This window comes from Larus michahellis, chromosome 2, assembly GCF_964199755.1.
Source record: "Larus michahellis chromosome 2, bLarMic1.1, whole genome shotgun sequence".
Lineage (NCBI taxonomy): Eukaryota > Metazoa > Chordata > Aves > Charadriiformes > Laridae > Larus > Larus michahellis.
In genome coordinates, this window is record NC_133897.1 from 163,551,237 (window position 1) to 163,577,343 (window position 26,107).

The 26,107-nt window shown below is 38.7% G+C and overlaps 1 protein-coding gene across 2 annotated transcripts in view; it reads right to left on the reverse strand.

The window, feature by feature from the left end:
* Positions 1–26,107, reverse strand: part of FAM135B (family with sequence similarity 135 member B) — a 222,141-nt gene that overhangs the window by 148,650 nt on the left and 47,384 nt on the right. For both annotated transcript variants that reach the window (XR_012585806.1, XM_074577897.1), the window contains exon 2: positions 7,334–7,429. Coding sequence is in view for 1 of the 2 variants with exons in the window: in XM_074577897.1 (XP_074433998.1) it covers positions 7,334–7,410 (77 nt within the window). In the remaining variant the exon portion in view is untranslated. The remainder of the gene's footprint in view (positions 1–7,333; positions 7,430–26,107) is intronic.

Below are 26,107 nucleotides of genomic sequence, written 5' to 3' on the forward strand. Positions count from 1 at the left end.
GACACACATACATGCATGCGTGCACACACACACAGAGCTGAGTGATTACCAGCTTTAGACACGGGTCCATCTGTGACTCTATGAATTAGGAACTGCAGTCAACATTTGAAGTGTAGCTCTGTATGAATGTAAATCATGTTAGGTGAAATTGAAGCTGCTTTCCAACATAATTCACTCAGAAAGTCATCAGAGCAGCAATGTAAATGTCACTTGGATTAGGGTGATATTTGCTCTCCATAGAGGAGATAGTGTCCAGATGTTAATGGACAAAGGTTTATTTTTCGGTCAACCAAGTACAACAGTTAGCTGAGCTTGGGGTTTTCTTCTTTTTATCTTTCTTTTTTAAAAAAATAAATATAAAAGACTTGCAAGGAACACGCTTCCTTTCCACTCTTCCAGCACTGATTGCCAACAAAGGGATGTTTAATAAGTGAATGGAACCTGCAGTTAATATTTTAAAAATATTTTTTTAAAACTAATAAATACGCAATTAATTTTGAAGCTTTGGGATACAACCTTCCATGGTTTTCATCGCAATCAGGAGCATTAAAAGGTTAATTTTAAATGGTACAATAGTTTCTTGTCTAATTGCCTGACTCCAAGAAACATGGCTCTAAAAAAAAGGAGTAGGACCTGTACTGAAAGCATAGACATTACCAAAGACTCAGCTACAAACTCTGGCACAGAAATCTTACTAGAAATGTCCTTGCTTAATATTAGGTATCACAAAGACTCATGCCTTCTTTGGAGGCATGAGTTACAGAGGTGCGTTGCTTGCCAACCTCTAAATCAGAGAAGACAATCCAACAAGCTGATTGAGACACTCCCATTAATGTCAGTGGTTTTGAAGAAGGCTATAGAAACCTGATGAACATAAAATGCCACGTGGTTTTAATTGATTTCCTGACTGTTTAGCAGTCTTGAAAACTGTGGCTGGAAGAATAGCAAAACCCCTGCTTTTTCTGAGATGTAGAGTTTTGTATTATTCTATTCAGCTATCACAACTCATTGCTGACAAGATCACTACTAAGTGTCCATTGTGCTATGCTTTGTCTAAACATGTAAAATTTTATACCTTTTTTGGTTGCAAACATGTACATAAACACACCAGCTGTGTTTCTTTTTTCTTTTGAAGCTTTTTTTTTTTAATACCATTCAGTATGGTATTTTATATGATGCTCATCACTAATACCTGAGCAGTGCTTCCACAAAGACCAATATCTGTCATATAATTTTCCTTTTATTCTTTCCCCTGGGGTAGAAACTTGAGCAGTAGAGCGTTTTCTATTTTAACTCTAATAGTTTTTGCATTCAGAAACACGCTTTTGTCAGAAATGCCAGATCAGTTCTAAGACGCCTGACCCTTGGAGATGATCCCTTGTCCCTAGCGGTTTACTGCACTGCTCCAGTCAGGTCCCAGAGAAGGGATGATCCTTCTTGCAGGTGCATTTTCCTTTTCTGACACAAAGTTCTACTTTGCCTAAAAAAAAAAAAAAACAACAAAAAAAAACGGAAAAAAAGAAAAGAAGCTTCCTATATGAGCCTGTGTCCAAGGTGCTCACAGTAACCTGTGGGGCTGAGGAGATAATGTGCAGTGTTTTGTAGCATTTCCCTCATGATGACATTTCTGCAGCTCAGAAAAACTGTCATTAGGCCATGAGAGCAAGAGGGCATCATCATCTCCATCATCTCCTTTGCAGAGATAGTAGGAATATCAGTCATACCTGGTATGGTTATTACCAACAAGCAGCCAAGGGATAGTCCCAAGCTGCAATCCAGACAGACGAGTTACGGGTGTATGTATATATCTCTTTCATCAAAGGATAGTGAGCCACACTCTACAAGAAGCTGTCGTCTTAACTGCTACCTTGCGTCTTGTTTAGGCTCACATCTCCTTTTTCCCTGCTGCTCACTGAACCATCGTAGTGTGACATGCTTACACACAATAGAGGGGTATGCATATTCTCTGCATAATGATGTCACTTGATTTTGTGTCATCTGGTTAATCGTACAGTCAGTAATTATTACACAAAAATGGCAGAAAAGACACAGTAGGTCACAGAAGAAGAAGCTCCAGCAGGCAAGACATTGTACACTGGCTGCGTTTCAGAGATGACACTCTAAGGTTCTCTGCCACATCTAGCATACGAAACATTATCTCAGGGTCCTGAGTGCTATCTATCCAGGCCTCTTATTTATGAATCTAGATTGTACTAAATCGGTGATATTGCCTTGGTCAGCAAACCTATTAGACGAGCTGGCTTTTAGCTTAGTTCTCTGTAAGTAGAGAAGTGACACAGAACAGTTACCTAATGTATTTAGGGTAAGGTAAGTCAGAGTATTGCTTATCTGAAGGAGGAAAATAATTTCCAGATACAAGAGTATCCTACTTTCCACTGACTAGTTTGATCGTGAGTCAATGGAGTTTGTTGAGATGCTGCTCTTCACTTGAGAGCAGTCTCCTATCTTAGGCTTTACTCTATTTAGTTTCAATCATCTTTTCCAAAATGCTACTGACACTGGAGATCTCACCTCTCTTCTGGAGTCACAGCGTGCCTGAAAATTAAAGTTGCTTACACTAATTAATCAAATGAGAGATTTGTCTTCACAAATTGTCATGAAAATAACGTGAAAATAATCATCATACATGATTCTCCTGAATTTGGACATTTGCTAGACTTTGGGACATTGATGTTCAGCTTACTGAACACAAGCACCTCAGCTACTTTCATGAGTTCGGATTTGTGCTATACTAGTCTCAAGCCTGCCAGTTCATGGCAGCAGGTTCTCAACTATCACTGCAAGACCATGTAGATAGTCATTGTCTTCTTACTCCTGAGCTTTTTTTGCCTTTTTTTTTTTTTTTGGAAAGTATCTGCTGCTGCCTTAAAGTTAAGGTCTGTTCAAGAGTCACAGAAATAATGTCTTCATGCCAAGAAAAAAGTCAGTTCTGTCAATACATCTATTCCAAGGGCCGGCACTAATTATTCCAGAAATGCATCACTTTATCATGCCTGTTAGCCCTCTTCTTTTTCTTTTTTTATTTTTTTTAACCTCATTTATATTAAAGAGAATACATGCATCATAAATGAACTAGGTAAGTATTTTCAAAATGACATAGATTTACAGTCCAAAAGTCATTTGTATTTCATTACAGGTGAGAAGTTTGAAGAAAGGCATATGGTTATGAACAAAGTAACAAGATTTGTCTCCTAGACTGTCAATTTTTTATTTTTTTTTATTTTTTTTTTTTGCATGTACTGACACTGAACCTCAAAGACTCCAGAAATAAGGTCTGAACGTCTGAATACCATGTGTATTTTGCAGGTATCCATCCTGAATCTGAACCTGTATGCTGAGGAAGGGAGCTGCTGCATTTTGTCTCTGAAGAGGATGATTTCATGACTAAGTACACTGAAACACCGTTGTCCATCTGGTAGGCAAGAGGGATGTTTTCCAACATAAAGGCTTTCTCTGTTCAGGCAGAATATCATGTTTTCAGCAGCTCTTAATGCTATTGGTACTTGGTCTGATGCTTGTAGGGTCTTGGAAACTCTGAGACCACTGATCTTTTCCCCAGGGCAATGTTACATTCATTTTAGAAGAAGCTGGACTTTATTTTTCCACTCATTTTTAATTGTCACTACCCCTTACACACATAAACCACCAGTCTAAGTGTTAGACACTTAAAAATTGCAGCCCGGAATTTGAGGAGTGAAAAAACTGATAAGCAGTTGATTCGGTCCTGTGATTGGCAACTAGTGGCTTACCTTGATCCTTGCTTTATAATACATCATTGCCGGAATCCCAGCATTAGTAAGTCACTGTCTCACCTTCTTTGTGCCCTCTTTTCCCTCACAGGCTCCAAATGTTACTTACCCTCTGAACGCAGTAGTTGTGGGCTTGTTTTTTTCAGTCTGTCAAATAGATTTTGAAAAGCTTTAAGAAAAGAAGGTGCATAAGGATTGCATCTGACAGAGCCAGACAAATCAATTAATTGATCTCTGTCAGTCAGGGATAATTTTATTTCCTACTCTATTAAGGAAAATCAGAATCAGTTAGGTAATTTCACTAGAGAAAATATCTGTCACCAGTTATTAAGCAGCACATGATGGAGAGAATTAAGGATGGAAAACTTAAAACTTTTTTTCTTCCAGAAACTGCATTACCTGTTACTCAACCTTTAGAACTCCAGCATCAAACAGCATTGCAATTCCTTTGGTTTGACCAATTAAAAGGTTCTTTCTTCCCCTATAGTAGCACCTACAGCATTTAACCTTTGATGTCTATAAATACTAACACTGTTATGTTCGTGCTTCAAAAGAAGATAAATTTAACACTAATTGACCAAAGTAAACTACCTGCAACACATAATTTACTGATGACTGTTCCTGTTATATAAGACAGAAAGAAGACAGAAACATATAACCACAACCAATATTTACAAAAAAAAAAAAAAAAACAAAAAAAAAAACCAAAACAACCAAACTGATTACTTTTATATCGGAATCTCTTTTCAGCATTAACCGTTCACACGGGTTAAGAAACATGATTCAAGTATCACAAGGTGCAATTCAGATAGATTAAGGAGTTTCCATTTCTCCTGAGGAGAGAGGTGGCAACTGGCTGTGTGTGCATACAGAATTCAAAATAGCTTCCAGCACAATCAGAAATAGAAGAGGACCATTACTGAAGGCCTAACATTTTAAAGCACTTTGACTCCGTGCCAGCAGATCATGTCTTTAATCAAGTTTGATTATTAACCGTCACCTAACGGGTCCAGAAGGGCTGATTCTCCCAGGATTCTCTTGCTATACCTTTTTGATTTACTTATTCCTTTATTTGCATGGAGTGCTCTTCTCCAAAGGGCTCACTGTTGGCCCAGACACGCTCTCCCTAAAGGTACCGTCTTTAGAAGGACAGTTAGCCAAGACTAAGTGTTTTGGAAAATACTGTCCTTACTTCTGCACAATTTCACCGTTCCAACCCAGGAATATCAACCTTATGTCAATTAGGCATACAGTAGCAGAACTGCTATGTATTTGTGGAGATACATAATAAGGTTTTTTATTATGGTGGGTTTTTTTATTTTGTTTTTGTACCAAAGTATCAGGAGGAAAAGTAAGCAACATAAATTTTTATTAATATTCTTCATTGTTGTTCTTGCTTTTGTTGTTAAAAATACGCAGCATGTTAGGTTCCCATAGAAATTAAGATTTTTTTCAGCTGCACTGCTATCCTGATGGACAACTTTTCATAAATCATCTTTCTGGCCTTCCTCAGGACAGAAGGATATTGACTCAATTTACAAGGCACTGAAAGAAGGAAAACAGTACTTAAATATAAAATTCCCTTCATTATTACTTCAATCACCCTCTCCTCTGGGGAGACCATATGTCAACCCAAGGTATCCCAGATGTCTATAGTGAATATCAACAATGGTAACAGGGTAAAAAATGAAAAATATGCCCAACTTAAAATGAAATTGGGCAAGTTATTTACCCCTTTTCTTCACATATTCATGCTATAGTGATAGGGGCTGCTGAGTAGATGAAGTCAGGCAGAGGATACCGATCAGCAAACATGAGACACAATAAAGGATTTTGTTGGAAATGCAAAGGTTAAAACTATGGAAGGAAAGCAGACTTAATACTATGCAGTATATATAGAAAGAAAAATTACTGTAAACAAATTAATGCAGTATAACCTATAGTACCATGTGTTTGGAATATTAATCAGTAAAGCCAGGTAAGCACCAGTGGGGAAAAAAACAAGGGTAATTAGGAACTCATTAGTGTGACAGCAGAATATATTATCTGTCTTAGTGCTAGGTTTACCCCCACACCAGAGATCTGATCTGACTGTCAAAGCCAAAGAAAGCATTTTACAGACATTATTGAATGCAAAAGCAGACCGATATGACAAAAAGCAGGCAGCGCATCACACAGTAACATGAGAAGTGGGAATATTCCTAGCTAACCTTTGAACATCCTACTGTCTAAGTGCAAAAAAATCACTGAACTCACAGATGGGTGTGGATTTTCAAATGTGAGGAAGATCAAAGACATTACCCTGATCGTCAGAAGCCAAGAAAAAAATCTATAGCTAGGACTGTCTTCTAAGGTCATAAGGACAGGAATACACAGCAGATTTCTTTTATAACTCAGATAAACCAAACACCTCAAGCACAGAGGATTTTTTTTTTTATTTTCCTATTTAACACAGTACTTGGTATAGTCAGAATGCTTTCTAACATAAAATTGGTGGATATGCACTTGGAGACAAGAACAGAATGACAGATGTCAGCTGTTAAAACAAAATGTTTCCTTCATTCAACTTCACAGCATCTTTTCCACGTAGTTCCTCACAGTGAAAGCAATTAACAAAAAGCCCGTACACAGGTAGGAACGGCTCTACTTAATCTGTCCCAATACCTGAAACAATTCCATAGTTTTCTTGTTTGAAATGGTTCTCAAGATGGACAAATCAGCTATGAACCACCCCTGTGCAAAGCTAAGGCTCGAAAGAGAACATCTAGTGTACTGTACACATCAGTCCTCATAGATGGAAGAAAATAATATTCCACTAGACCCACTACTGTCCATTAAGTACATTCTTTTGACCCATCTGGGTCTTCTGATCTCCTCAAAAAGTGTTTCAGTACCTTGTCTTTTCCTCACTGGAAAACACTGTAGGGTCCAATACGCAAACAGAGTAACAACTCACATGTGGTTAGGCTGCTGCACTTCACGGCCACTAGGTTGCTATAAAAGCTATTGGGAAGAGAGGTGTAAAAGAATAGGGGCAAAAGTTTCGGTAAGTTGTACATGTTTTTCTAACTTACAGGGATGTGAAAGAAACATTACGGCCAGCAGAACCAGAGCTTCAGGCAAACATGAGTATTCATGTTCCCTTCTGAAATGGTAAGATTCAGCTAAAATTCGTTAAAAGAATGTTGTCATTAGATTTATGACCCTAAAATTAACATGTTTTCATGATGGTTCAACACAGCTGTCGTTTAGCAGAGGCTCAACACCAGTCCAAAAGCATTTAAAGCAGCTATCGTGCTTATATCAAAACAGATACTTAAAATAATTTGGATCATTACAACATGGTATTACAAAAACAAGTCAGTCAGTCTGACTTTATAGTGAAAGTGATGTACATTGATCTTCCTTGACAGCAATGAAAGCCCAATGACATCCTTCCCTGCCCCAGAGATTGCATAAAATATAACTGCATTTGGCAGAAAAGAACCTGTTTTGTAGTTTAACTCTTTTCTATAAACTACTCCTCTGTAATCGGATGCAAATTAATGGAAACGTCAACTCACCCTCTCTGGAAGAGGTCCACATTATGGAATTTGTGTAGCTCCACAGAAAACTCGACCGTTCCCTGGACCTCAGACATGATTTTTTCAGGTCATCACCTAAAGAACACATATATAGAGGCATTATAAACATTTAAAGTATTTTGCTTAACAAATCCATGGATAGATTACTACATTTTATTCGTCATCTCGGGGTTCATGCAAAGCTTGAAATCAACTGCAATCAACTGGAATCTTTCCAATAACATCATTGGGCTCCATCTTCAGGAAGACTTGCTAAAAGCCAGATCAAAGCAGTAATTAAGAGAGGTAAAAAGCCTAATTGAGCCTAAGGACAGAATGATAATATTATGGAAAGTATAAGAAGCAAAAAGTAAATAACATATTATGTGGAAGAATCTCAGAGCAAATTTTAATTAACTCTCTTGCTTCTCTTGTACGGGAAATTGATTTTTTTATTCCCATTTTACTAAATGGCAGATATCCAGGGTCAGCGCAGCTCATTTCTGTAAAAGCATAAGCCAAAAAGACATAAACCCTAGGCAGATGAGAGCAGAATTCAGAATCCTCTTGCTTTTGACCCTTCTTATGACTTAACTAAAGTCCCGGAAGGGAAGCTTCTGAGGGAATGTGAATAATTTAAAGATTAATGAATGGAAGAGATTCTTCTAAGGAAAATGCTGACAATCAAAGCACCTAATAGGCCACAACAGTCAGATCAAGATTTTGAAGCATTACAGCCGTTTACAGATAATAACTCATACGTTCATTGAATCACAGAATAATTCAGGTTGGAAGGGATCTCAGGAGGTCATACCTTACTCAAGGAAGCTTTGCAAAAATAAATTTCCAATCCAGCAATATTTAATACACCAGTGCAAACCCTTAGCAATTCCCTCATAGCAGCAGAGGCAAGCTAAGGGCTTTTACAGCTTTTGGACAGATTTTGAATTTTCTATTACCTTTTCCTCCTTTTCTCCCTGCAAGTCTACTCCAGGCAATCTGCAAGCTGTCTGGAAATGGCCTATAGCATCACTGAGGAAACAGAGATCAGATTTGTTTAATTAACATGTTAATAAGCACCATTTTGGTGGCTGTTTGACAGCAGTCAAGTGCAATATCTGAGGAAGACCCATGACAGGGCTATTAATAATTACCTGTCTGAGACACGGGGGGCTTTAAGGGGACATCCAGCTCAGACTGCGAAGGGGAGAATTTCTCCATATTTGATAACCACTAATTTCCATGGCACTCAAAGATTTGTTCATTTTCTCCAATGAAGCAGGAATGAAGAGGGGTTTGATACATGAATTCCTCAGATAAGCATTAGGCTGTAGCTTTCTGATAAGTCTTAATGCTCAGTCCTGATTAGTAATTTTCCAACTGACTGGCTTATTACACCCATTATTTTAAACTATGGGGTTTCTTTCTGGCTATCCTCTCAAGCACTACTATTTTTCAAAAAGACCTCATTCCAAAGTTAAAAGGTTGTTGATTTTTCATTCACGCTCCTCAAAAACAAACATTGCAGATGTTGACTCTGGAATGACAAGAATGGGACCTAAAATATATGTAATACATCTAATATATGTCAATAACTGTGAGAAAGAAAATTAGAACAATTGCTAAGTTACCCCTCTGATGTACTTCCAAGGTAAGGAACTCTACATTAACTTGTGTCAGGCCATGATTTAGGAGCAGTGAAGGTAAACCCAAACATTATCACTTGACAATGTACTATTCTTTTTTTTTTCTTTTTTTTTTTCTTTTTTTTTCCCCTCCATTTGAACGGGAATGAGACTAATCCTTTCTTGCTTTGCCTTTCTGCAGTTGTATACTGTTTATAAGTCTCGTATATCACATATCGACCTGCTTATGTGTGTGATAGTCTTGTCTGAGTGTACAGTATCAAAGCAAAGGAGACCATGTGTGGGAAGCCAAGAGACAACCACACGATACCACAAAGCAATACTCTGACAGGTTATTTAGCCTTGAGGAGGGTGTTAATTGGGAGAATTGCCTCTGGGTAAATCTGCATGTTGTGCTGAGGCGTATTTCCCTAGACCAAAAGCTCAGGATCAAAGGGAAATACATGCTTTTGAAGACACCAGTTTAAAGAGGAGAGGTATGAACGGATGCCCAACCAGTTCAGACCAGCACCAATGTTGTCAAAGATTGAAAGAATGATGTGAGGCTAAGGTTAGCTAGGGTAAATGAAAAATTAAATACATGGAATAAACACACAAATCTTCACTGTATTTACATTTTATTTTGCATGCTTTTCAAAAAAAAATGTAGAAGAATCATCCTGCAAAAGAAAAACCTGTTCCTGTAACTTTATTTCCCTCAGTGATCACCAGAATGAAAGAGTAAATAGTTACTACGCCAGGCTGGACTTCCATCCACCCCACCGGTGCACCAGAGGATCAGAGCACATACACCTACATCAGGCAGTGATAGAGACAGGGCCTCCAGCAGCAGGGCCTGGAGCTTCATGGAACCCCCAACAATTCCTAAAAGGGGCCTCTGCTGCACCTTATCAGCATGGCACTTAACAAGGTTCAAAGAAAACCTACTCAGAGACATGGGCATCATGCTTCAATGAAAGAAGCTATGAAATTTGACAAAACAGTTGCAGGAACCCCTGGATCAAGAACACACAAGTGCTTAAAATGATGCACAAATTTTTTTGGTGCTCTACCAAGTGCCTCCTTAAAGGAACCTGACCACACCCCTTCAAAATCGAGGACTTGTGAAGGACCTCTGACCACCCCTTGCTCAGTGATCACTGTCTCAGACAACCTTGGCATGTAAATAGAGGAATAGTCAGTAAAAATAACACTGAAGTGAAGGATGCCATTACATCAGTATTGTAAACACAATAGGGAATGTTGCCAATAGGGAATGTTGCCAGTATTGAAGTATCATCAATTTATCTAATAAGCAGTTCAAAGAAAAATAGAGGTGATTCTTGGGAAGGCTCTAGTACATTGTTTTTTTCTGAAATGTCTATTTTTAAGTCAAACTCTTTGCATTTTGCAGAAGAGAACTGAAGACAACACTAATAAACAGCCATGTGAAGCTACTAAATTAACATGGGAAGTGTTTTGGCCATATGCTTCTGTAAAAGCAGTCCGCATGAACATTCTCATCGCTCAAAAGCACTGGATTGCTTCATAAAGTGCTGCCATTGTCACTGGTTGTGCTGTGCTGTCCTACATGCACCAGTGTTACGAGTCAGACCACAGCTTTGGCAGTTTGTCCTTCCAACAAGCGTTGGTGTCCTAGCAAGACACAGTCAATTTCAATTGTCATTTTGCTTGTAGCAAGGAGACATGAACTGAAGATCAAAAATCCTTTATACAAATAAAGCCCTATGAAAATCAATGTGTTTAAAGATTGGAGACTGTCTCACTTGCATTTTTAAAGGAAGGCTTGATTTTACGCCCCACATCTCCATTGTTGTCAGTGGAGATATCTTCTGGATTGGAGATTGTTCAACATTGGATACTGGCCAAAGTGCAATAGCTTTATTCATCTTTATCCTCCATTGCTCTCTGCAATCTTTTTGACTCACAGTATTTGTGCTAATGACATTTTAGAGACACAGTCAACTGACCGAGCCCTCTGACAGCAGGTGATTAGTTGGTTACATACCACACACACACGACTGTTAAACACCTTGAAGTTAAAAATGAGTCTGACAATTCCCTGCTGAGATAGCAATCAGCATCCACCCAACCGAAGGGAGTAAAGGAAGGTGAGATGGGGACAGAGCAGGGTGGAAATAAGGACTCTACGTACTCTGACAGTCCATGAACTTTCTAGCATTTGTGTAATTTAATCTGAGTTAAAAATAAAGTAGACATTCACCATTCTTGTCCATCTCCATCACAGAGCCAGAAAAAAAGAAAAGAAAAAAAAAAAAAAGCGCAACACCACCAAGGACAAAAGAACAAAACAAACTGTGATAAAGGGCAATGACTCATAAACATAGAAACATTCATTTAGGAGAATAAAGCTGCCTCTCAGGAAACACAGAACTTACTATCTCCAGGATAGCACCACTGTCCTTAGTGCTTTTAAAGCATCTTTTATTTTATTGTGAATTTCTTCAGAAGCTGGTGTTTGTTGGTGGCTGGGCATTTTATTTATTTATTTATTTATTAATAATTCCTTGGTTAAGTGTGTAGAATAAAGTCACAGTGAGATAACCTTATTCTCTTCTCCCCAAATTACTTCACCTACTGTAAAATTCTAAGTAAGGAACAGAGGAATAAAGTAAAAGGAGGACTATAAACACACACAAATACACTCTGAGACTAAAACATTAGGAGAAAAAGGACATTCATTAGGCCAAGTCTCTTTTTTCTGGTTGTTTTACTTTATTAATTAAATTGTTCCAGTGTTCATCCCAGTGTGGATCCCGGTTCTTAGGGCAGTGATTGCACCTCAATGGACTTCTGGGCATACATTATCTGGATTCTGAGCATACATTAATTGCTTGAGTGAAAGCAGTCACAAATGTCAGTAAGTCCTTTCTACACTACAACACTGTCATTAACCGTTCTCCAGTTTACAGAATCTGTCATTTTTTTCTGCCAGTGCATCAGTAAAATGGGAGAGGTGAGGTCTTCAGCAAAACAATGATTTCAAAAGTTAACATCTCATTTTATTAAAATAAATTAAGCCAGTAATTCTCTTCTAAGATTTTAGGTGACAGCAAGATATCTCCTTTATACTTTTAAAAGGAGCCAATCTAAATATAATACTAAAGTTACAAATCAATGACAAGGCTTGTTAAGAAAAACTATTAAATAAGTAGTTATAATATTTTACATTTTACCGTTTCTTTGTAGAAATCGCTGACATTACAGGGCCTAGAACCTGGATCTCCCATGAGTAATATATTTTTAGACTATTCTAGGGTAGAGGTGGCATTGAATTTTATTCAGAATACCTCTTCTTTTCCTAAAACATTTTTTTTTTGTTTCCCAGCACTGCTGAGGCTACATAATTACTGAAATGTAAACTTTTTACTTGAATTATTATAAAACTTCATTTTTTCTGAGACTTGCGTCAACCCTGAGGAAGCCACCAGAGATTATGTTTATACTTCAGCAAAGTGATTCAAGCATGGGTTTATGTTCCTTTGACTTGTTGAGTTAGGCCTTTCATCTTACTATAGCACAGCAACAAGCTAGAGCATTTATCTTGACTCATGGAAAGCTAATGAAGGATGTGGTCCCTCAAGACTCACCTTTTGCCACAGCTTTAACAGTAACAAAAAACCTCTGACTAATATTCAGTTTCTCACATTCAAGTACCAGAACTTCATCACATTGATAAAACAAAATATCTACACTCAGTGGAAAACAGCTATCATGTCATTCAATATTTGGCCTCACTCGAACAGTATGCGATGAAGTTGAAAGAAAGGAATATATGCAATAAAATTTGAATAGATGATGCACATACACAATCTAGAAATCAACCAGAAGGCTTGTTAGTTTGTTTTCTAAGTGAACTTACAAAATCCACAACTTCTGGGTCACTGCTTTTTTGTAATTTTTCTGTTTGTTTTGTTTGTCTGTTTTTGTATTACCATTTAAGACTTCAGTCTCAAGTAGTGACCAGTGACGAGTGGCAATCCTCTGGGGTCGGCACTGGGACCAGTGCTGTTTAACATCTTTGTTGGCAACATTGATGGTGGGATCAAGTGCAGCCCCAGTGAGTTTGCTGATGACACCAAGCCATGTGGAGAGGTCGACACGCTGGAGGGAAGGGATACCATCCAGAGGGACCTGGACAGGATTGAGAAGTGGGCCTGTGCAAACCTCATGATGTTCAACAAAGTCAAGTGCAAGGTCCTTCACGTGGGTCAGGGTAATCCCAAGCACAAACACCGACTGGATAGAGAATGGATTGATAGCAGCCCTGAGGAGAAGGACTTATGAGTATTAGTTGATGAGAAGCTTAACAATTCGTGCTTGCACCCCACAAAGCCAACCATATCCTTGGCTGCATCAAGAGAAGTGTGTCCAGCAGGGTAAGGGAGGGGATTCTGCTCCTCTACTCCACTCTGGTGAGATCCCACCTGGAGTACTGCATCCAGCTCTGGAGCCCCCCACCATAAGAAGGACATGGACCTGTTGGAGTGGACCCAGAGGAGACCACGAAGATGCCCAGAGGTCTGGAGCCCCTCTGCTGTGAGGACAGGCTGAGAGAGTTGGGGTTGTTCAGCCTGGAGAAGAGGCCCCCTTTCAGTACCTAAACGGGACCTACAGGAAAGATGGGGAGGGACTTTTTATCAGGGAGTGTAGCGGTAGGAAAAGAGGTAATGGTTTTAAACCAAAAGTGTGTAGATTTAGATTAGATATTAGGAAGAAACTGTTTACTGTGAGGGTGGAGAGACACTGGCCCAGGTTGCCCAGGGAAGTTGTGTATGCCCCATCCCTGGAAGCATTCAAGACCATTCTATTATTCTATGAGTCTAAGTCTTCTTCAGAAATCATGTTATTCTTGGGCATGAGAAACCTTGTAATGCTCTGTTTAGTCATGTAAGTATCAGGGATTATTTTGTAAGATCTCCAGTCTACATTCCTCTAACATTACCCAGTATAGTTCACAGAATGAGATACTATCACAGCACAAGATAACAATAATCCCTTGCAGCTATTTTGCTAAGGTTTCTAGGTTTCCAGTCCATTGCAAACCTTTGAATTTTTTCTTCAATATGTAAGCAAATTAAACACTTGTGTTACAGGTGAAAAATAATGCCAGGCACATAGTTTTATTCAATTATATTCATTAAACTTTTTTTTTTCCACTGCATAAGCATTTAGCCTTGTTCAAAATATTAAAGACACATATTTTTTTTTATATTCTAAAGAGCTAACTCAGTTTGGCTGCAAGCCCTGAAAATAATCTTCCAATATTAAAAAAAAAAAATTAAAAAATAACAATTTACTGCTTAGTATTCTCAGGGAAATCAATATTCACAATTTTGTCAAATGTATTAGACATATGTTCATAAAGCGTGCCACACCATTAATCACTTTTACCAAGGTTCGTTGATTGCTACCACCCAAATGGTATGAGTTAGAGACACAGAAGACAAATAATAAATGATCCTTTAAAAAATTACTCATAACCCAGAGAGTATTCAGAGTGGAGCAAATAAGAAAGGAGATGTTTTATTTTATGTATTTTTTTTTTGCACTTACGAACGCCACTGTGTTTTGCCTTTTGCCAGCACAGCTGGAATTCTCAGAGTACCAGTGGTGCCAAGTTCACTAGGGGTAGATACCCATTCAACCTCCAGCAACAAAATTAGTGTTATGAGTCAAACCAGTTGCACCTCACAGTTGAGGACCTTCAGTCTAGATCAGTAGCTTCAGATATATGGTCTACATAGTCACGAGCGAAAATAGAGCGTACAGAAGGGATCCAGAGAAAGTCACTTAGGAAAACAAGTCAACAACTTCAATTTGTCTCACATTCTGTTTGTGGGACTAATACATATTTGAGAATTTGCCCAGGTCTCCAAATCCAAGAAGCTTGAAAAGCAATGATCTAGATTATACCATTCATAGACTGGTCATTTCAAGGGTATTTAGATGAAGGAATAAATCTACCAGGGAAAAAAAACAAAAACACCAGGTTATGCCAGAGGATTTGTAGGGCAGAACTGAACGAGGGCCAGAATACATGTCAGGTGCCAGTAGGCTGCTCTTATGAGATATAAAGCCTTTGAGCTATTAGGCAGGATTAAATGTGAACACAGCTGTGCAAATTTAGGTCAGACCACTCAAAAAAAAAAGGAAGAACAACCTCAATTTGTCCTCTGTTAGCACGTGCCTATCAGGACACCAGTCTGAGTTCAGCTCAGCACAAATCACTATCTGCTTACAACAGTTAGTAATAACCTGCTGTTGGTATTGTGCACAAAATGAAACAGCAGGGAAAATTCAGACAGAAGAGGAGGGAGAGCAAAACAGAAGGAAAAAAGAGATAATACAAATTTTCTCCTGGACTAGCTTCCCACTGCTACATAATCCTATCTCTTTCACCCCTTCCCTACCTCTTCCTTCCCCAACTTGTATTTCTTCTTTATGACCTTCAAAAGAAAAAGAGGTTTTAAAGTTCTATGTACAACTGAGAGCTAAAACTCCAGACTCCTAAGAACTGCTTCGTCTTCAATCCTGAGCAGCTTTTGAGACTTATTCCCATCATTCATCTGAATCTTTTTTTCTTCTGATATTCCCACTGTCAGTCTTAGAAACACAAAATGCATCAAAAAGCAGCAAGTTATTTGAAGCCTATTTTGGACACTCAGAATTATCCACCATTCTCACATTTGACTGTGCTCCTCTCACCAATAAAAGGAGTTATATTCTTCTCAGTCTGGGCCAACCAACAAAAAAGTTGGTTTCATACAGGAAATTTGAGCTCTTTAGGACACATATCACATATTATTTTCCTGTACTCACAAAAGATCCCTCAAGATGTATATGTGTGTATATATATATATATATGGGTTTTTTTTAAGTTCTACGCAAGTTCATACATGACAGATATCCAGACTGCATGGACATCGATCTATACTAAGTCCTTGGGAGTATATTTGACCTCATTCGAATTATTAGCAACACCTAAAGCTCAGTTCTGTGTTCCAGGTCACACCTGGACATGACAGGCAGTTGACCGAGATCCTCCTTGGAAAGGTTCCAGCATCAGGTGCTGTAGTGCTGGAAAGGACATGTAAGAAGATGGATGAGATGCATCCTCTTGTAAGAGCCACGTGGCTGCCTGATGCATCTGTAAAGCAGCTAACTGCTTTTGAGCACAAACCGACATGTCAATAGAGACATCAGCAAAGAATCCAAGTACATAACAGAGGAACTTGAATGTCACCATGATGCTACTGACTAATGGCAGCTAATGAACTAGTGACAGCTATGACAGTGAAAAGCTAACGGATTATATGGTTTTTGGGACTGTTCTGACTGCATTTCCATTTCTGGTCATGAAAAATTTCATGGCACTGTCAAACTCCAGTGTAAACTCAGCTGTCTTTGTCAGATTTTAAATGCTTATATTGCATTTTGCCTGATCAGATTCACTCCAGAGTTTCACTCAGACAAGTTCCAGACTTTAGATGTTCTGAGAACATTCTAAGTAAGCACATAATTTACGTTCGTCTCACTGATTATCCTTGTTCATGAAAAATTTTAATCGCAGACACTTGTCCATGAGATTCATCTCACTAACTAGAAATGCCTTCAGATGCATGAGGTTTTTAGAGTCACGCTATAGTGAATAGAGATCTAGCAAATACATTCAACAAGATTCATGTGGCCATTGACAACTACTTCTGTGCTGACTACTAAGGGAGCTGAAGGTCACTTGCTTGGATGTAGCCATATGAGCGAAGTCCGCATCTGGTTAGATGAATGTCATTCGTATCAAAATTGCACATATAAACAGGATTTTGAATGTGTCTGCAGAATCACACATGAAAAGGGAGAGAGAGGAAAAATGTGTGTATCTGTAAAGATATTATTGCCTTATATGTTTATAAAGGCTAAAGTAAAACAAACAAACAAACAAATACTCAAAACTTAGTGATACTACATTTTGCCTTTTTTTTCCCTACAATATTTTGCCTTTTATAATACAGATGTAGACACCTAGCTGGGATCAGTATTCAGAGTATGACTGGACTGAAAGGTGTTCGGCACTCAGAAGAGAGGAAATGACAAAGATAATATTGGCTGTGGAGTCTCCATTCTCTCCTTACTTAACACACATGCATCATGTTATGATCAGACACTGATCTACAAAACCACTTCTGTCTCTTGCAGTGCTCAGGACAGACGTGCTCAGGGAATGAACCTGGAATTTTTAGAAGTTTCTTCCCTTTTTCAGATTTCAGAAGATCTGTTATAAAGGAGATAAGGGAACCCAGGAAAAAAGCGAGGACTCTGCTGGTTCAAGAAAATATGTGTGTATTTAGCAAGTCAGGTTCTCTGATGTCTTGATCTCTTGATCCAAGTTTTGGTCAAGTTAAAGGCTTTTAACACAGCCCTTTTTATGTAATCAAATTTTCTGAAATTGCTACCAAAGTAAACATTGTCAGCAGCTGCATTAAGGTTTCATGTGGAATCAGCAGAGCTACTGACGCTCGTACAGAGCTGTTGTCTGTTTGCAGTGATGGGGCAAAAGAGAACAGCACAGCAAGCAGTGTCGTATCGTCACATGCTGGGCAAGACAAGAGCTCAGAGCATTGAAAGTTTGACAAGCAGTTGTGATTTGGATTATTATCACCAGAAATACTCACAGGCTGGGACAGTGTGGGGAGAAGATAAGGATATTGGTGAGAGAACTTGACATAGACCATCAGAGCAGCATCAGCAGAACTAGGGTCTTGGTACTACTGGAAGAGGGAATATTTGCAATGCAGAAATTAATACAGCATGATGCTTTAATTTCAGGCTCACACACCCACAAATGTTATGGCCATCCTCAGCTGTAAAATATTTAACAAATTGCACTCAAACTTTGAAACAAATGTTTATTCCAAGGAACACTGACTACTGAAAGTAAATAATCTGTAGACCATTTTCCATCATGATGGCTCTTTGGACAGGCAGCAACTATTAAACTGGAATGCGATAGTAGAGGAACAGGTGCCAATTTAGAGCAGTATGATTTAAATATAGGCAATAAAATATGCAGAGCCATAATCAGAATGTTGACTTGTTTTAAGTGCTTGGGGCCATGTTGATATAAATAACTGCACCAGGTTTTGCTGTAGAGCAAGAGCTAAATTAAGCAGTTTACAAACAGAGGAAAAGGCTGACTTATTTGTCATGGCATTGCTTGGTGACAAAAAAAGAGAGGACCAAGTGAGCCACTGCTAGACATGGAGCCATCACAGCAGAGCCTGAGGTACAGCTGCTGAATAAAACGAGGCTAGCAGGGTCTATCAAAATGACAGGAAAAGCATTTCTTTCTCAAATTCAGGCCAGCACCTAGGTAAACTTCACCAGAAAGATGGCTCTACACAGCTACAAAGTTTGCCTCATAGAAGGGCCGTATTTTCTCCTGGAGGCCTTGGCTCTTATTCTAGCCTCAGCACACCTGTCCCTCAAGTTTTGCCTGAAAACCTGTCATACTGCAAGTGTGCTGCTTGGTCATCTCATGGAGCTAATGACCCGTGCCTAATGAGTGAGGACTTGCAGGATAGATGTTGAGCTCTTGACGTTCATTTGGACAGGGAGCTGGATTTCCCTTTGGAGAGCTGTGGGCACTGGCAACCCATCACATGGTTCAAATCATTGGTTCTCCAAAGCATCTGAATGTTGGCATCGGTCTTGTCATTAACACACTTACTTGAGCACGTACAAAGTAAACAGTGCCTGAAGAGGAAGGAGATATGCTAACAAGATAAATATATCCAACTCAAGGTTATTTATTTCCCTGAAATCCTCTTTGCCTGTGCCCGAATACTTCCAGCCACACAAACTTGGGCAACACAAACAGAGAGCTTTCACAAAAGGCAGTTGCTGAGGCACCACCACCCTGCCACTCCACCTCTGTGTCCCTTGAAGTTCTGCTTTCCTAGCCCTGGTTAAGTGTGAGCAGACTCGATGCCCACAGCATGCTGCAGAGGTTTACAAACCAGCAACAAATTACACATTCTGGTGCAGGTAAGTCTGATGGTAGCAACACAACAGAAAAACACCCTCTTTCTGCAGTCCTTTTGCAGCCTGTAATGAATTACACGCTGCCAAAATTTACACTGCCACCAGGGCTCAGCCAGGCTGTTTTGAGGCAAGCAAGGTACCCAATACCCTGAAGTTATAGAGACCACCATTTAGACATACCCCTCAGCTTGTAAGGTCTAAGCAGATGGCAGGAGGAGATGCTTCTTGCCAAAATCAGACAGAAATGTGTTACTAACAGCTCTCTACACCCAGGAGACAATCACCTGCTGAGGCGTGGGCAGCAGAAAAACTTTCCCCTTTCAAATGGGGCTTCTGAGGCCACGCTTCTTTCTAGAGAAGTTTAGCTGCACTGACGGCTGGCTCTTCCTGGAGACCAGAGCTGTTGTCCTGACATTGTAAGCACAGAGCAAGTCTTGAAAGCTTATGAGCAGTGTCCTCCTTCATGGTCTTCAATGGGGTTAATAATGAAGTAGTGGAAGAAATTAAATTTTTGTTCCAAATGGTTACTGGGGCCTTTTGTGGTAACTGATCATCTTTACAACTAATGGAAAGGCCTGTTATGTACAGACTTCCTTTTCATCTATAAATGAGTGCCTTATAAGCAAAGTGTTAAAGACTTCTTCAATATTTTCGTGATCTAGGCAAGTGTCTAAGCTCTCTCCTAACTCTTCCCACACAGACAAGACTATGCACAGGACAACCCTGTCAGAAGACGCCAACAGCAAAGCTGGAAGCAGCAGAGTTTTACCCTCATGATCACTCCAAAAGCTGAGGCAGAGAGCAGTTACATCAAAGGCATTATAATCTTCTAATTAAAACACCAACACTATTGCAAAATATAAAGATTATGGGCAGCAGTTCCTCTAACAGTCACTGGAGAATGAGGGCAATACAGAAACACACGTAGCAAACCCATACTTGGTTCTTCCTTGCTTAGTAGCCAATCTCTAGCAACTCACGGAAGAAAGTTAGGCAAACAATGTAGTGGTAGAAGAAATTTCATATGGTCATTCATATGAGAAACACCATCGGGTACAGAAATCTGGAGGCTTTGTAAGGGTGAGGCTGTAAGAAAATCACATCTTCAAAACACCTGGTGAGGCTCTCCCTCCACCCAGCCGTCTTCCCTAATTTTGTTGTCAGACTATTGTTCCTGACAAGTAAAATATTTTTTTTTGCCTGTTTTGTTTTTTTGTTTGTTTGTTTGTTTTTTAAACATCCTTTGTCAAATCTCTGTGTCCACGGGGGCAGTGTATGGCATATTGCAGAAATACTTAGAAAAAATAAGGAACATTTCATTGTCATTCTTCATCACTGACATATAGCGGTACTAAGCGTGTTCTGGGTACCGGGCTATTTACAATATAACAGTGATGACTGCATTTACTAGTTTGCGAGATTACAGCTGGTTATCTCAGAACCCTATTTAATTTTTCATTGTTTTAGGTAATGCAGACACACAATTTCAATCAGCACCCAGAACCAGACTGTGAACACACCAAATACTGTAATTTTATAGAAACTCCAAGACTTCCCATATAAACATTTATACTCAAATAGACACAACATGGGAAAAGATTCTAGGAAACTATCACACAGGAACTCTTCCCAAGCCAAAATATTGCAAATTTGGAAATTATGGAGGAATTCCCACAGCTATGTGGCTTTCCCATCTTAAAGTCCTGCTTTGTCATTTCAGTAAGGACAGAAAGTTTACTACCGCTCTTTCTCATGTCTTCTCATGTTTTTAGAACATTAGATATGCAAGGAATAAAAATACACTGTATGAAGATACTACTCGGTATCCATTGGTCCAGATGGATATTTTCATACAGTTTCATAAAAAAAAAAAAAAAACAGATGTAAATGTGTAACTGCCTGAAAAAAAAGAAATTATAATGTTTCCTGCTAGACCTTTTCATATCTTGTGGGATAATCTCAGCAAAATGAAGTGATGTACCCAACACCATATACTCACTGTGACCAATTTGCAGCCAGCAAGGTGTCATTTTGATTATTTTCCTCCCATTTCACTAATACAATACAATTTCAGGAACAACAATATCTTGATGAAAATACATATCACCAAAAATATCTTGTACAACACTACAATTGCACAATCGCACCCAGAGCTGCTGCGCTAAAAATCAGAACAAAACAACTTCATGTACTCCAGGCCAGGAATTCAGTAGGAATAAAACACCTAGTCAGAACCAGAGGGGTTGTCAATGAGCAGAGGAAATTTCATCGTCCAAGCAGAAACTGGACAGCATTTTGGATTAAACACTTCTATTCCGGAGAAGGAATCTTTAGCAAACAAGGATGAGACACAGCCCAATTTTTGAGTTTTATGACAACCAGAAAAACAATACTATTCAGATTTCCACTGGCACATCAGAACTTAACAGATCATTGCTTCTTACTGGTTTGATATAAGGTGTCATCTCAAAAATTATTGATATTATTTCCTAAATAACAGATTTCTCTATAGAGGACTAGCCTCCAAATCCTGACCCTGATAAATTTTGAGCTCCTTGTACTTACATATCTCACAGGCAACATTCAAAATCTCTTAAGAATGAAGACTCAGCTTAGGCGAGGCACTAACAGTTTCTGGAGCAAGACGTGACATGACTGTCAGGCACAGATCAAGCATCTATATTAAAACAAGCAGAGAGCTTTTCCTCAGTCTCCAAACAAGAAAGTGAGTTGTGCATCAAGTTGAAGTCAAGCGAATGTAGTTAACAATACGGTTATAAAAAAAATAGGTACATAAGCATCTAAATGAAAGTCCCCGTCATGTGAACTTCTCTGTTCAGAGGGGTGTTCCCTGTGCATATTTAGCACAACTGCCTGCATTGTTCCTGTGTGTTTTTCCTAGCTTGATTCTTGGTAACAGATGAATCATTCCTGGTGTCCCACAATCAAATGCTTAAGCCCTGTTCTTTTTAATTTTTGTATTAGAAATACAATCAATATGTAGAACATACTCTTCTCCCAAGTGATAGGCAATAGGACAAGAGGAAATGGCCTCAAGTTGCACCAGGGGAGGTTTAGGATGGATATTAGGAAAAATTCTTACACTGAAAGGATTATTAAGCATTGGAACAGGCTGCCCAGGGAAGTGGTTGAGGCACCATCCCTGCAGGTATTTAAAAGATGGGTAGACATAATGCTTAGAGATATGTCTTAGTAATGGTTTTTGTCAGAGTTCAGTTGGTGGTTGGACTAGATGATCTGAAAGGTCCCTTCCACCCTAGGCAGTTCTATGATTCTATGATTCTAACATTAGGAGAACTTACAATGCACTCAGTTCTATATGCAGCTTAATGAAACATGAACAAAACCCAGCAAATTTCTTGGATTTCTTATGATCTCATTTTACCTCTGTTGTATAGGATCTAGGTGTTTTAAAAATTCTGCATGGCTTTTGTTAGAAGCATAATTTTGTTTCCAGAGTTTACAATGGCAATGATGATGGACCTGCGGGGATGCATGTTTGCATCTCACTCTGAATTTTAGACACTAGCTCGTTGTGCAAGCAAACATTTCAAATTTCATCTGAAAATCAACAGGATGTGATAAACAGAGAGCCTCCAAGATCTTCTTACTGCCTTCTTAGGAGCAATGGCATTTTTGCCTTATATTTTGACCCCTGCAAATATTTATACCAATGTAAGATACTTTGGGAAAAGGGTAATTTTGGACATCTTGCAGACACAGATGCATAGCCAGAAAGTCAAACCACTGCTATTTTCACCCATGACACAAGATATGAACGTATTAAAGCTCTATTTTCGCCAGCAATTAGACACCTAGGGAGAAATTCTAATGCCTAAACATAGAGATCTAGTGTCATTTTGTACCCCCTAAGGTATAAAATAAGACATCTAGTCGCAAACAGCAGTTTACCCACGATGTAGGGGAGTCCTGTTTCCTTTTGAAGCAGCAGCTGAATACCAGATGAGACATCCTAAAGCATCTCAAATGGCATCATACACTTATGGTTAGGCAACCAAATCTTCCCTCTGAAGTCTGCAGACAAATAAAGCCTAGAAAATTATTGAACTTAGCCTGAAACAGTCACCTAGGCTAAACTGATTTAGACTTTAGTGACTGCATCTTTTTTGGCTGTAATGGAAGCTTAAACACTCGGATCACTGACAACAAAACGTAGGTGTCTCAATGTGGGAATGTATCCCATTCTCCAGCTGAAATTCATCTCACCTATATTAGGTATATACATTGTCTACTCTACATATGGGCTGCTTGTCTAGCAAAGAGAAAAAAAAGTAGACACCTTTAGAAAGAGATTCCTGTGACCCAGTTTTCTACATCCATTTTACACCGAAATGAGTCACCCCCTTTCTCTCCACACATTAGCAGGGGAATCTCAGTGCTTATCTCTGCTGTAAAATTCCTAAGGACAGATGACAAATCCCACTTCTGGAAAAGTGGGTATTGATCAAGAACTAGCTACCTGCCTCTCAGAAATACGACTAGACATCCACACGTATCTTTAGACACCTAACATGCATTTGAAACTCTAAATTTTAAATTGCTAGATTTCACTGTTCTCCAAAACACAACTCAAAGCAATACCCTTAAAGGAAATAGAATTTTTAATTATATATATATTCAACAAAAAACTATTAATAGGCATCTAAATGCAACTTTGACCTACAGACTATATACCTCAATAAATATACCAGAAAAATAAATCACAGAATTTAGAAATGGATCCAAAAGTTTGATGTAGGGACTTCGTGTATGAACATCAGAATAATGACTGTCAGTAATTTTAAATGGAATTTTGTTTGTTTGTCTTCTTGATATTTTACTAACTTCTAATGACTCTCCATGGAAAGGAAAGGTAAGATTAAATAATAGCAAAAAAGACCCTAGATGCAACAGGAATTATGCTATGAAACTAAGTCCTACCCACTCACAGGTGGAAATGCCATTGCCCTTCACTTAACTCCCAATATAGGGAATTACATTTTCTGGTTAATAAATTTTCTGGCTAATAAATTTTCCTCTATCATATTGTCTGTTTCAAACCAATTTTCGTTTTTGATGCTATAAAATAGCAGCTTTCTTCACCTCATAAGAAGAAATTAAATACACGTATGCTGGAGAGCACTTTGGTGCTCCTCTGGGTTAAAGAAATGTGAATTATTTTTAGGACAAAGTAACAAAGCAGCAAGCCACTTCTTCCCCAGGAGTGATGGCCTGTCATTCTGTGCAAGAAAATATAAAGACTTATTTTCTCCAGCTCATGTTATCATCATCATCAACATCAGTTTTCAGTGCCTCAGAAGATCCCTCTCTTGAAAAAAATAAAGTTTAAAATTTGAAAACAAGTGTGATATCAAGGGTCAAAGTCTCAACGAGTCTTCAGGGTTTTAATCATAATCTTGAACCTTTTTGATCAAGTAAACATTCATCATGGATTTCTGAGATTTTATCCTCCTATTAGCAGCCAAACACCTATGAAATGTAATTCTTACACAGCGCTGAAAATGGGGAAAACAGACAGAATGCACGGCTATGGCAGGCACAGGATTTCATCAGGCCATAAATAGCAAGTTGTGAAATGTTCTGTTCTTCTGCATTTGAATAAATATCACTATGAAGCAGATGAAGACAGGCCACCCAAGCTATTTTACAACTTCTGCCATAAGGAAAACACAGTCGTGTTTCCATAATGTCCTGACAGCAGGGACAGAAGATGGCAAAGCATTTCCCAAGTGTGCTCTTCATGCTTTATAGCTGCTGAGCAACGCACAGGCTGCCAGGTAATAAATTCGATTGTGGGCCAGAATAAACATTTCACCTGGTCTACAATCTCACCCTGATCCTGCAAAGGAGAGGCAGAGTTGCTGAGTCCTGTGTGCAAGACCTAACTCTCGCAGGAAAAGCATGTTTTAGGCTGCTCCAGCACTTTTTACTTTGTGTTTATATGCAGAAACATGCCATCTGTGTGTCTTCTGAGATAAAATCTTGGCAGCAAAGACAACATCACATGCTGAGTAATAGCCCAGTGATTCCTGGAATATACTGATTGCAATAAGAGTAACGATGTTGGGTAAAGTTCTGGTCATGCTGGCATCAACAGAATAGCTTTGTACTCCGTCTATGCGTGTTAAACACCTATTCAGGGATATCAGAAAAATGAGAAAATAGAAACCATTATATCTGTCCTCTTACTCCAAAGTTTCATCTAAGGTCAGTGTTAAGACTTTATCAATAGCAACACTATGTGCACTAGAGAGCGCAAAAGACTATTACTTTAGTGGTCTAGATTCTCACACAAATTTGATGTTGAGCATCTGAAACATCAAGCGAACTTTGATACTGTATCCATTAAATTCAAAAGCAGCTTCAGTATTGTAGAAGTAAAATCTTTGCAGGCTAAATAACACATTTCACATCGTATACTCTTCTGGCACAGTGTACACTTTGACATTTAGCCCTCTTTACAGATGTTTCTCATTTAGGTAGAACAACTCGCAACAACCTGTGGAATTGTTTTTTTTGTTTTTCATGATAGCAAATGACGCTTTTTTTCTACTCGCATGATCAAAGGAAGGATATACCAAGCCATAAGATGTGATTCTACTGAAATCTACTTATTGCACATAATCTTATTTCATGCACACGTTAAGCCAGGAAAAAATGTCTCTGTCTGTAGAAGTAAAAAATAACTTAAATTCTGCATCTTATTTATGAAACATGCCAAATTTGGCCATCAATAAAACTTTCTCCAGAAAAGGTCCCGCTCCCATCCAAAGCAGTAATATGGCTATTTTCAAAATTTTTTGCATATGACTACGTGTCACTATTAAGATCAGGAGATTCAAACGACTCTGAAAATTACAAAAAGTGTTCTCACGAATCTGTCAAGCTGAATGGGTTTGTGGGCTGATACTGTACAAAGAACATTAATTATCAAACAGCATAGAATGTGAGCAACATGGTATCTGAAATATTTCTCATTATTGTCAGGTGCTCAGCCAGTGAATATCAGTATAGTTTGACTGAG